Consider the following 13,405-nt stretch of genomic DNA (forward strand, 5'->3'; position numbering starts at 1 on the left):
TTTTTTTTTTTTTTTTTTTTTTTTTTTTTTTTAATAAAAGCTAGCTTGTCATCACAACAGAAGTTGCATGCTAGCCATGCTTTTTTATTTACTTTGTGTCATAAAGAAAGTTGGAGTTTATTCAGGAGTACAAGGCTTTTCTATGAATTCTAGATGTGAACCTTGGAAGATTATGGTCTTTGAAATTAAAATGAAATTATGGCATCACAAAACTCTACAAGTAAGCAATTAAGAAAGGAAGAGATTTCCATTGAACTAGTTTATCATGATCACACAAATGCCTAATTAAACACATAGAGAAAGGAAGTCAGTGGCTAAGATTTGGCATCCCTTACTTCCTTCAGTTAATGTGCAAGAGCTTACAATTCACATTCCCACTTCCCAAAATCATCTCCAACAAAAACAACCAGGAGGGAAAAAAAGGTGGGGGGGAAGAGGGGGAAGGAGGATGTTAGTATTCCTGATATTGCTACAGAATAAAGCAAGCAGGCAAAATGCTTGGCAAGACATCTCCTGCACTGTAAAGCCTTCATTGCTGTAATATATATCAATGAAGCAAAGTATGACACATGTATTTTGTTATTATTTATTTTTAGTGATTCTTTAAAAGTCAACCTTATAGACAACTATTATGAGGCAACAAACAAAGCTGACTCCCTAAACCCTAATCATCAGTGAGCAGCCTCAGTGGAATCATTTAAACACTGACATTTTAAAAGCTAGAGGGTTCTTTCTTCTACCACTGCCCCATTGCTGAAGTATTAAAGGCTTACAGTTAAAAGTCTAGCGATCATTAGTTATATTTTCTTTATTTTCTGATTTAAAATTTTAACTGTGCAGTTTAAGTAATGCAGCAAAAATATTATGTTAAAAAATACTTTAAACCTAACCGGGGCCTATCTGATTACAGCTTAAAAAGCTGAGGAATTTTACTCCTTTTTTAGGTTTACGTATTTGGATTGATTAAAAAAAAAATCTTTGCTGCTGAGAGTTAGGTTAGAATTTATTAAGAGACTTTTCAAAGCACTGTGTAGATACAAACATACAGGTACTCATTTTCATTTACCCTGTGCTTTTTTATTCTGCATTTCATTTCCCTAAATGAATCTAACCCAAGGTGTTTTAAGTAATTCACTATTTTACATCTCATAGAGTTTTAGGGTGATATTTTTATCTGCTATTACATGCTAGTAGCAGAAACTTACTACTACTTGTTCCTCCAGTGGGATAAGGTGGTGGAGCCAAGCAGTGATAATACTTTTGAGGAATACTATATTTTGCTAGAAGCTAGGACTTTTAATTAAACCAAGTGGAAGGAGTGGAGAGAAGGGGTTGGAGGGTGGGAAAAGGGAGGGCAAGGGAAAGATGCCTGCTAGCAGCTGAAGTCTTTTTAAGTCAAAGTTTTGCTGAAGGTTTAGGAAAATAGTGCCAGGGCACAGGGCTTCTAGTCTATGCCACAACACCAAATTTAATTAAATTGAAAGTGTGAGGTAAAAGCAGTTCAGGTGATACATCTTAACACCTTTGATAAATATTGTGGTTTTGCAGCAACATTTAAAAAAATATATTTCCCCTACACCCACACTCTGAATCCTGCCGTTTGGCACACAACCCAGAAGAAAACAGCAGAATGAAGTAGGGCGGGGGGGCAGTGATATGCCCATGTCCGGCCTTTGCCCCTCACTCCCAAGCCACAGCCCTATTGCTGCCCCTGTACTCTTGACTTACAGTATCCTCCCCCCAGACCATGCTGGTGCCCCAACCTGCAGCACCCCTGTCCCTACTGACACTCCTCACTCTCAACCCACAGTCCCCTTCCCCCCACCCCCCTGCCCTGCTGCAGCCTTAGTGCCATGCGCGCACACACACATGCACACACACTCTCTTTTACCTGCCTCCCATGCCTCCAATCACTTTCCCTCACTGCCCGGACATTTGCTGATATTTAAAAAAAAACAACCCTCGGATGGAGATGGGAGGACCCAAAAACAGGACATATCTGGGAAAACCCGAATGTATGGTAACCCTATCCTTGTAGTATTTGTACCTTTGCATGGTACATTTTAAGGCATTTTAAAATGACAGTTAAAATTCAAGACCATAACAGTTGACAAGCGAACAGGCCAGAGATAGTGAACCCTGAATGAATTTCAATCACAAAGGGCCCAGTAAGGACTGCTTCTGGTCCAGTGCAATTTTAAAGATAATAGGGGGGAGGGAGAATTCTTTTCTATAAATATGTGACTTGGGATTCATATGGCAATTTAAACTGTCAACAGTTCTTAGGAAACAGACCACAAAAGTATATAGTACTTTTTTCCCCTTCACAATTATTCAATAACTGGAGTTAGTCATTTAACAATACTTCAGTTATTGAATAAATAAGTTATCATCTTCCCCTTGGCAAACATCTATGTATGTATGTGATATCTGCATTTAAACTGAGTGCCTAATAAGCACAAAAAAAAATCAACGCACTTCAAAAGATAAGACAGCTACTACCAAGTGGGAATGTTGTTGCTGTCAAGCCACGAGACTGGCCAGAACTTATGTTTTAATAGGAGTTTCCCTGCTGATATTTATGCATTCAAAATCTTATGCACATGATCGGGCTCATCAGACCCTGCAGGTAACATCACTTGTATGTTGCGGAAAAATGACTTACACCTTTCTCTGTTGTCAAAATAGTACTTTGGAAACAATTACCATTGTGGCGTGCCTGCTGTCTGGAATGGATGGATGAGGCGCACTGCCAGAAGGTCATCATTCCCCCATTTTTCTAATGGCAAGCTCAGGTGTTTCTGAACTGTAAATTGGTTTTTGCATTTCATAAATGATGTGTACTCTCAGCAACCTGCAGACTTTTTATGCCCATGACACACAGGCACAGACTGTGTAACTGGTGCATCTAAACACTGATAACCTTCTGATGTATAGCAAAACCAACCATAGTACCAGTACCTAGAAGTTAGAAAATCTGAGCTAATCAATTACCTTGCATGAAACTGACTGAAAACTGTCACTAGTTGACATACCTAAGATAAAAACAATGATCAACTCAATTTCCTTAATTCTGAAGTGATTTGTAGGGATTTTCCCTTGAAGTATTTGTTTTGTTGCTATCCTGTCACTTATCAGGCTTCCCCTTGCATGGTATTTCAACAACCAAGTAACCTGACACTGTACAACATCTGAAGTAGTATTACTGGGTAAGGAAAGACTCCTAGAATTTACTGATTAAAAAAACGATTGTTATAGATTGTATTTTAAAACATCTGGAATAAAGGAATCAAAACTTGCCAATACCTTCACTGTGAAGAAAAATAAAACCAAAAACTTTCATTCGGTACAAAAGAAAGATAACACACAACCTGTCACTCATGTTCTCATCTGAGCCCTTTTGCTCTTCATACTCCATTTTTTCTTTATTTGCCTGGTTCACTTCTTCATTTTCTATGACTACTCCTTCATCCAAGATTTCTGGTCCTTGTCTAGTTGCAGCTATTTTTCTTTTTTTCACTTTGCTCTTGGCAAACTCTTGATGTTGGTAAAATCTGTTGTCACTGTCCATTTCTTGATCCCTGATGTTATCCTGCTGCTGGGTCAATGTCAGCGTACTTGCAACTTCTGGTGGTGGATCTATTGCCATGCGTTTCACTTTTCTCCTCCTACGCAAGGTTCTGTTTCCTAAACTGTCCATAGCCAGATCCGATTCATGCCATAGAGGTCTTTTGCCTCTAACATTATTTAAGTTTGAAGAAGGCCTCCGTTTAGCAACCAACAGCTGGTCATCAGAGTCACTGTGGTCTTTCTTATTAGCATGATTCTCTCTGTAGTCTTTACTCAGTTCTTCTGGACTTGAATCAGAACCTTCACTTAAACAGTGACCAGTCTCCCAAGGATGATGGGTGGTAAATGAACGTCTTTTCCGACCCCTCCTTTTTCTTGCCTGACGTTTTAGAAGACAAGACACGCTACGAGAATGATCTCCAGTATCAGCAAAACCTCCTCTGGCTTGTTCTGAACTTTCCTCCAATGCTGAGACCAGATCATGAACTAGCTCCTCCATAGTCTTACTGAAATGCCTACATTTGCAGAGGGAAAGAATAAAATAAATAAATAAATGATTACTGCTTTTGAACAGTGAAAAAGTGATATGTATCAAATTCAATAACCTATTTTATAGGTTAATACTAGAGTCACTGAAAGCTACTTTTAATGCCAGGTTTTATAAAGCAATTGAAAGATAAAAAACAGCTAATTTTATATATTTTTTGCCAGGTGTATTAGGTCTCTCACCCCTCTCTCTCTCAACCAATTTCCATCTTAATGACAACAGAAATTTATATTTTTGTGGTCCTATTAATATTGTTTAAAAGTAAAATTACTGCCTCATTATCAGGGGTTTAGTCTGCTGGTGTGAAAACAGGTTATAACTTGTCAATATAACTGTAGCCAAGTGAACATACTCTAAATATACAGAGTAGGAAACTGAACAGTGTATATTATGGAGCAGTTTAGAAGTTGCCATTAGGGTAAAAATTGTCAAAATATAATTGTCTGTTGATACTACCTAAAAGTTAAGATGATACACTAAGCCCCACTCTAGACATTACAGGGATCACAAAATTAACTGGTTAACTGAGCAATTACTTGGAGATGAGCTACACATGCAAAGTACTTATTATGCCATAAAAAGCTCTAACCAACTATAAAGTTAGACCTCGAAAATGTGTACTAACTTTATAGTTGGTTGCTACTGAGGTTTAATTTGCACCTGTAGCAGGGTCCTGTGGCTGGGAGCCCCATTAGCTGATGGAGCTTCTAGACACATGGGTGTGCCTTGTCCAGTCAGGGCCATGAGTCCTGCAACTGCAACTCAGTTCCAGTGGTTGCCAGCTCTGGGCCCCGGCAGCATGGGGACCCACATCCCCACAGCTGAGGATGCTGGGAGCTGGGATCTAACTGGATTTCAGCAGTTGGGAGGCACAGCTACCCCATGGGCAACTGGTACCTCCTGAATCAGGGGCAGCATGTGCCTCCCCTGACCGGCCAAGAAGCACAAGCAGGGCACCTGGAAGTGCCAGCAGCACTCCTCCTGGTGCCCCCACTCTCCAGATGGCACTCACGGGGGGGGGGGCACAGGCACTCCTGCCTCCCCTCTCCCCCCACCTGTCACCTAAGCAGGGAGTGCTGGCTGCAAGGGGGTGCTCCAGCGCTCTCAGGGGGTGCACATGCACCCCTGTGCACCCCCTATATGTCGTCACTGAACTATCCTGAGGGCACATGAAAGCCCTGACCCTGCAGCTGCTGCAGTCTCCTAGGCTTGGGGGTGCATGAAGCAGGCTCAGGAGTGCATGAAGCAGGGTCGGCCACCATGATCAACCAGGCCCAGGGCTTTCACACACTCCTGAGCCTGCAAAATCATGGCAGCCACAATCCTAAAGGCCCGGGGGTGCATGGAGCACACCAGCTGCTAGAAGCCCCTGAGGGGGGTCCCAGATGTGAGAGCTTGCTTCTTAGTGGTTTAAGGGAAGCCTGGAATTGAGCTCCCCTCTGTACCAGCAATAAGGTGAGATAGGATCTAATGCATGGTCCCACAATCATGCCTCTTGCTGTGCACATGTGGCATGGAGGAGGTATGATTGTGTGGTTGTGCATTAGAGCCCATTGCGCCTTTACTTTATGTGTAGAGGAGGCCTAATTCTTAGAGGGTGTGTGTGTGTGGGGTGGGGGGTGAGCCCAAGGAACAGAAGATTTCAGAATAAACCAGTATTGTATATCCCTTACAGAAATAATGCCTCAGCTCCATTTTGGCATTTAGGGAGCATCAAGAGATAATCATTTTATGACAACCTTGTTGTTATATTTTTAAAAGAAATATATATTAAAAAAATAGTGACCAGTTCTGTCTTACTAAATTTTGTCTCTTTATATATTTTAAAATACTGAGTCAACAGAATGTGATTTAGTTGACAGAGACCACTCTCCAAATTCTATAAGATTCAAGGCAAAGTTGTCTACTAGGATCTGACCAGAAAAGAAATCAGGATATCTAAAACAGAGACGCACTGTGTAGTCAGGAAGCAAGAATTTTACTATAGCCTAAAGCTCATGTCCTCTCACTACCATTTAGCATATTTGTTACCCAGTATATTTAAATAAGTTCATCCATATGCACTGCAAACTTAATTAAAAAAAAACAACTATATACAAACAGCAATTCCTGAACACCTGGGAGAAGCGATCAAAAACTAACCACATTCTCACACCAAAATATTGTCAGCATCTTTTTTCATGTGCTAACAGGAGGAGTTGCTGCTCATTATTACATTATGGCTGTTAACATGCAGTGAAAATATGGTCAGTAACTTAACAAGTCAGATGTCCAAAAGAGGTTCACATATTTAAGCCTTGTTCTAAAACTACCACCACCACTGAGGTTGCAAAGCGGGAGAGGTAAGCCATACATCACACCTATTCCTCCACTCATTCACCATAGACCCTGATCCTAAAGGTACCTAGTAGGATGGCCCAGTAACTGGGCATGAACAAGAGACAGAAGACCTGAGTTCTCTCTCTCTAATTCTATCAGTGATTTGTTGTCTAACTGGACAACACTTGTCCTCATTGTACCTTGGTTTTTCTATCTAAAATTGGAATCCCACTACCTTAAACTTCTTGAATTCTTTATTTTATAGATTTCATAGACATTAGGGCTGGAAGGGACCTTGGAAGATTATTGAGTCCAGCCGCCTGCCCAAAGGGCAGGAAGTCAGTTGGGGTCATAGGATCCCAGCAAGATAAGCATCCAATTTGCTCTTGAAGGTGTTCAATGTAGGTGCTTGAACCACCTCCGATGGCAGGCTGTTCCAGACCTTGGGGGCTCAGACAGTAAAGAAATTCTTCCTTATGTCCAGCCTGAAACTGTCTCACAGTAGTTTAAGACCGTTCAACCTCGTCATCCATGCAAAGTAATATGGAATTTCCAAATATTAATGTAGAAAGGAAGCAGGACACACACACAAATTTAATCCAGTATATTTAATTTTAGCTGCAAGAGAAATTACTTGAACTGTTTTCGTTTTTTAAAGTTTCAGAATTAGCTTAAGCAAATTTCTTAAACAAGATTTATGTTACCATAAACTACCTTTCCCCTGTGTTTGAGAAATAATTTTGATGGATATCAATTTAAGACAAAAAGTATGCTAAATAAAACATTATTCATCTGAAAATTCAGATGAGATAAAGCATTCAATAAAATCTATTTAGATAAAAGATAGTTGCTTAAAAACTGCAATATGAAATTTACATTTTAGAAATTCAGCTATTTCTTTTCCCTCTAACTTCCTCTTCACTTCTTCTCCCAACTTACCTATGGTAAGAATTTTAGCCACTGGTATAATTGTAGCAGTAAACCGTACTTTGTACTTGGCACAGCTTACACAGTATTTGAAGTGAAATCTAAAAAAGTGTTCAGCATACCAACATTTTTGGCTCTTTGTACACTAAGAAGGGAGGGGGGAAAGGGGCAAAATGTTTCTGCTTGTTTAGTTAGTTTAATATTACCAGAAAAAAACTCTTTAATAGCACTTAACTTAAGATATAACTTAGTATTTTTTTCAGGCTCACATGATAGGAAAGGTATTAAACCATGTTTACAGAGGATAAAGAGGACTTGTATCTCAGTCTTAGACTACAACTTTATTTTATTTTTAATCAGCATGTCACTAGTTGTAGATGAAGTTCAGCACTTAAAAAAATATTTATGCCCTGTTGCTGGCACAGTGTTCTATACTGAATTTAAAAAACAAACAAACTACTTATCAAGAACAAAGTACCTTAAGGTGCTCTTTGATCTTCATCTCATTCTGTCTCACCGCACCAAGCAATTTTGTTTTTTCTTTATTTGGGACTTCTCTATATGGGAAGGTGCCTGGCAGAAATAGCAGCTATGGTGGGTGTCATGAACCTCACTATGTTCTGGGGGATTCGTGGGATGTCACATGTGGTTTCTTGCAGGTGTTTTACTGATACGGCATGTGTAGTCTCTATCAATAGATAGCGCCAAGCTGTATTTAGCTTTATTATTCCATGCTTATATGCACTGTGCTATTTGCTATAAAATGTGTTGCTCATGTGTTATAATAGGACCAGGATTGCACAATACGATAATAACTTCCACGTGACAAACAATGAATTTCTTTGGCACCTAGGAGAGGCTCAGAGCCTAAATGGCTGGAAAGCAGTAATCTGTAAAAATTGACATCTGACAGGAGTATGTTTACCCACAAACAGGCCCTTCCAGACAATGACAAACTTACATATTAAAAGGAGAAACCCTACCATTGAAACAGAAAGGCTATTTGCTCACTGTATGGAAACAGAGACAGTATCTTCAGGAAAATGGATTAGAAATCTCCATGCCTGAATGGATGCAAATATTCTCCTGGTTTTAAGTAGATTAGGAAGGATTTTTAGCTTGGTAAGCATGCACCTTTGGGGAAAGGAAGGGGGCAAGAAGATATATGCAGTGTGGGCTCCCTGAGAATCCAATGGGGGATGCATGTAAATGATCAGATACGAAATCATATTTAAGCTTTACGTTGAGTAAGGTTTTGTTTCTAGTTTTCCTAGGTATATAGGGAAACACTGTAGAGGTGCCAGGTAAAAAAGGTTATTGGTCTAGTATCCCCTCTACTACGTCGTCTTCTTCTTTCTCTCTCTACACATGGTTACAGATATCTTATGCTTGTTCTTGCTTTTTTATATAAAGTTTTTGTATAACTCACTTACCGTCAATGATAATGGATAATGAAAACAGGCAAGCCTCTTTTTGGAGCACATGACTGGATAAGGGTGTGATTCTTATAGATGACAAAGTCCCCTCTGCTAGATGAGGCAGGTAAAACTAAAGTGCCAGAGGTGAGGAAGGTGACCTTTGGAGCATCTCAGTCTTCTCAGCAGTCAAGAAGCAGACAGCACAGAAGGATTTGGGACAGAAGGGCAACCCCAAAGGTGTGAGAACACTCCAGAAGTGTCTCTCAAATGCACACATGACCCCATCCAGGTTCAGGGAGTAGGATACAGCATGTTGTTGTGCTAGCACAGCTCCTAAGGGAGCCACATCAACTTATTACAAAATACAGTGTCCACACAGAGATATGCCAACACAGCTCCAGCAGTATAGTTATACTACCACTAATTCTGCTGGTTAATTTCCCTCCTGGTATCTAATATCATCTGATGGTCAAGGGACATCTACATAGAACAGAGGCAGGCAATTATTTTGGCTAGAGGGCCACTTACCAGATTTTGGTGAGCTGTCGAAGGTTGCAAAGGTAGCCCAGCCCCTTGACAGGTGTCCTTCCCCCTGGTCGCCTCTTGGAACTGTACATCTTGCCCTCTAACCCAACCTTTGCCAACAGAAGACCCTCCCCTTGCCCCTGGAAGTACTCCTTTTGGCTAGGGGGTTTGCCATTTTGGAACCAGAAAACACCAAATTATATGGAGTGCACTGATAAAGATGTTTTGAGCTGATACTGATCGCAAATTATTAACGAGCCACATCAGCCAATACTGATCTGACTGCTGATAGGCAGCCGGGCAGCTTGGAGAACAGCGTCAGGCTGATAGGTCTGTTGGGAGGGGGTGGAAATTGAGACCTGCGTGGTGAGGGAGGGAGTTAAGAAGGGGCTGGGCTGGGGCCGCCCGGCAGGGCAGGGGTGGGGCACAGAACAGAGCCATGAGTGGCTCATCCAGGGGACACAGCTCCCGTCACTGCATGCACCTCCGGGGAGGTACAGGGGGCATGTGTCCCCCAGATCTGTGTGTGGGACGAGGCTGGGCTCCCTCTACCTGCTGGGGCCAGAAGCGGTGCTGGACTCTTCCTGGTGGGGGGGTTGGGCCAGAGATGCACTTCCAGCAGGTGGCGGCGGCACGGAGAGTGGAGCTGGGGAGGGGCTAGAGCCACCTCAAAATTCACTGTAGTCCCGCTTCCCAGCACTGCCACCACCTGTTCCAAGCAGTGGTGGCCCAACACCCCTGCCAGGAAGAGCCTGGCACCAGCCCTGACCCCAGCCCATGGCAGGAATCCCACCCTTGCCCTGTGAACACATCCAGGGGGCACGTGGCCCCTATGCCTTCCCTGTCCCACACCCCACCCCAGCTGGGCAGCACCTGCCCCAGTCCCACTCCCTCCCTCATTACGGAGGCCTCGATCTAGTCCTCCCCCACAACAGACTTAACAGCTGCTTTCCAAGCTGCCGAGCTGGCAGCGTGCATGCTGCAGCTGTGCACATGCACACAGCATTTATCAGCAACATTATCAGCCACATCAGCCAAAAAAACCAATTACCAATGCTGAAGTAGATTTATCCAGGCCCCTCTAACTTGACTATAAATTTATCCAGGCCTCTATCCGACTATAGATTTATCCAGGCCTCTAATTGACTAAGAAAAAACGTGAAGAAAAATAAATGGTCTTGCTTCATATTTTAAAATGTTTTAAAATAAGAATAACTCTTCTGCATATTATGACTCCATGCACAATTCCTAAAAACAAAAAGGTGATAACAGTTTTCAAAACAAAACGTTGCTGAGCAAGCAACTGTTACGATTTACCCCTTTCTTTTCAAGGATGCTTTGTTTAAATCGTGTCTGTTTTCACAATATGAAGTATAAAAAGGTATGTTAACTTGTAGAGGGGGGAAGTTCTGTTAGATCTCCTCCCTATGATCGTATGGTGAAGTCGCCAATAAACTCATACTAAGTCCGTGAATTCTAATTCCAAACACAACGCGAAGTTTGATTTCTTCCACACCAATGTCAATTTTCCTTTTATCAGTGCTGATATAATATGGACTGATGCACGGGTACACTTCAACAAATTATATCCTTAAAAAATAAAAACAAAAAATAAAAAAATAAAACAATATATATTAATTTGACTTCAAAAATATTTTTCTCCTGATTTTGTGTGTTTGTGTAGTGTACATACAGGTGATTACATATTGGTTTAAAAAGAAGTTTTACTTTTATATATTGTATGGGGGTATGGGTAGGTGGGTACAGGTTTGTCTATCTGGGTATGTGTGGGGTGAGGGAGGGTATTGGTATGTGTGTATGAGGTTTGTGGGGGAATGGATAGGTGTGGGCGGCTATGGAGTTTGTGGGGTGCTGTGTGTGGGGGAGTAGTTGGGGGGTTGTGGCATGTGTAGAAGGGGAGGGGCTGGAGGGTGTGAGGCGGTGTGGGCCCCTTCCAGCCCAGGCTCCATGCTCCTGCCTCCTTCCCCTGGGCTCCTGCCAGCCCTAGCCACAGGGCATTAGCGTGGGCCCCATGCTTCTGCCTGCCCACTCACTGCCACTTCCTACCCGCCTGCCATGGATCTCTTTCCCTGGCCACTTCCTTTTCTTCCTTCCCACCTACACCCACTACTCCCCTCCCCACTCACCTGCTTGCTGCTCCAGCAGCATGCTGTTCCCAGCTGCATGACCAGGACTGCAACATGCAGCAGGAGCCAGCCCACCTTCCCACTCCATTTCCCAGCACAGGGTCTTGTCTCTCTTTTTTCTACAGCATTACATTAGAACTCATTAACCCCTTTACCCCAGGCTAATGTAGGCAGGATGGCTAACAGCATGCATAACACATACATCAATTATGTACCTATGTAGCCATGATGTGTGGGGTCCTGTAATATATTCCAACTTGCAAAAATGATCAAGAATCACATTTCCAGGAGCCCAGCAGGTAATATAATGCTGAAGGGCAACCAGCACAGGTTCACAGCAGGTAGATCTTTACTTGACTAACCTTGTTTCTTTCTATTACCAGGTCGCTAAAAGTTTAGATGCAGGTATCGAGGTAGATGTCATCTACTTGGACTTTAAGAAGGCCTTTGACAGTTTCCCATCCTATTCTTATAAGCAAATTGAACGGCTGTGCCATAGATGATTACACAATCACATGGGTGGCAAATTGGCTTCAGGGTCGTACCCAGAGTGGTGGTGGATGAGTTGGTATTGGGGTCCCCCAAGGCTCAGTCCTTGGGCTGGTGCTGTTCAATATCTTCATCAGCGACTTGGATGAGGATGTGGAAAGCACACTGTTCAAGTTCACAGATGACACCAAACTATGGGGCGAAGCAAACACACTGATGGGAAACACACTGAGGGGAAGAAACTGAATCCAGGCAGACCTGGACCGGTTAGAGAAGTGGGCAGAGAACATTAGGATGCAGTTTAACAAGGACAAGTGCAAGGTGCTGCACCTAAGGAGAGTGAATCACCAGCACACCGATAGGCTGGGGGATGACCTCTCAGGAGCACAACAGCAGAAAGAGATCTCAGAGTCGCTGTCGACTCAAAGATGAATGAGTCATCATCAATGTGACAAAGCAAACAGCAGAGTTAATTTGTCATGCATTAGTAGGTGCATCACAAACAGGTTCAGAGAGGTGATGTTTCCCCTCTATGTGGCACTGGTCAGGCCGCAGCTAGAGTACTGCATCTAATTCTGACAGCCACAATTCAAGAAGGATAAGGACAACCTTGACAGGGTCCAGAGAAGGGCCACTTGTATGGTTAGAGGCCTGCAGGGAAGGCCTTATGAGGAAAGGCTGAGGGCCCTGGACCTTTTCAGCCTCTGCAACAGAAGGCTAAGGGAGGATCTTGTGGCAGTATACAAATTCACTGTGGGGCAGCAGGGAACAGGAGATGCTCCGTTTACCAGAGCACCCCTTGGAATAACCAGAAACAACAGTCACAAGCTGATGGAGAGTAGGTTTAGGTTGGACATCAGAAAGAACTTCTTCACAGTAAAGGATGCCAGAATCTTGAATGGCCTTCCAAGGGAGGTGGTGCTCTCACCTACCATGGGGGTCTTCAAGAAGAGAAAGGACAAACACCTGGCTGGGGTCACATGACCCCAGCATTTTTTCCTGCCACTGGCAGGGGGCTGGACTCGATGATCCTTTGAGGTCCCTTCTGACCCCAGTATTTATGAATCTATGAACTCTATAAAACCAAGTAAGAACCACATTTTTTAACATTTTCTCATTAAAGTTTTGAGTCTTCACAGTTCTTCTAATTACTCCTTTAATATTAATGTTTCAAGTCTCAAAAAAGAGGAGTCCACATTTCATTAACATTCCTGAAACAGCCTTCTCTCCCTCAAATATCTATCGCCATCAAGTACAATTTCTCTGATGGCACACAGTTACAAGAGAAAACCTGTATGAAGTGAACATATTTAGACATTCATGACTTTCAGGAGGCAGAGGGCAGTAAGGCATTCAATTCCCACAGAATGTCAGGTTTTATGAGTCTCATGTCCTCTGGCAATTAATCAAGTACTCTTTCTCTTTGTATATTAATCTTTTCACTGAACCCAATGCAACACAGC

General features: G+C 42.5%; 1 protein-coding gene across 1 annotated transcript in view; it reads right to left on the minus strand.

Annotated features, from left to right (window-relative positions):
* The window catches only part of GPATCH2 (G-patch domain containing 2), a 284,090-nt gene that overhangs the window by 238,703 nt on the left and 31,982 nt on the right, over positions 1 to 13,405 (minus strand). Inside the window, exon 2 of the mRNA XM_019516462.1 lies at positions 3,372 to 4,085. Within this exon, the coding sequence (XP_019372007.1) occupies positions 3,372 to 4,069 (698 nt within the window). The 5' untranslated portion in view covers positions 4,070 to 4,085. The remainder of the gene's footprint in view (positions 1 to 3,371; positions 4,086 to 13,405) is intronic.

This window comes from Gavialis gangeticus, unplaced genomic scaffold (assembly GCF_001723915.1).
Source record: "Gavialis gangeticus isolate Ggan-Ray unplaced genomic scaffold, GavGan_comp1, whole genome shotgun sequence".
In the NCBI taxonomy this organism is placed as follows: domain Eukaryota; kingdom Metazoa; phylum Chordata; order Crocodylia; family Gavialidae; genus Gavialis; species Gavialis gangeticus.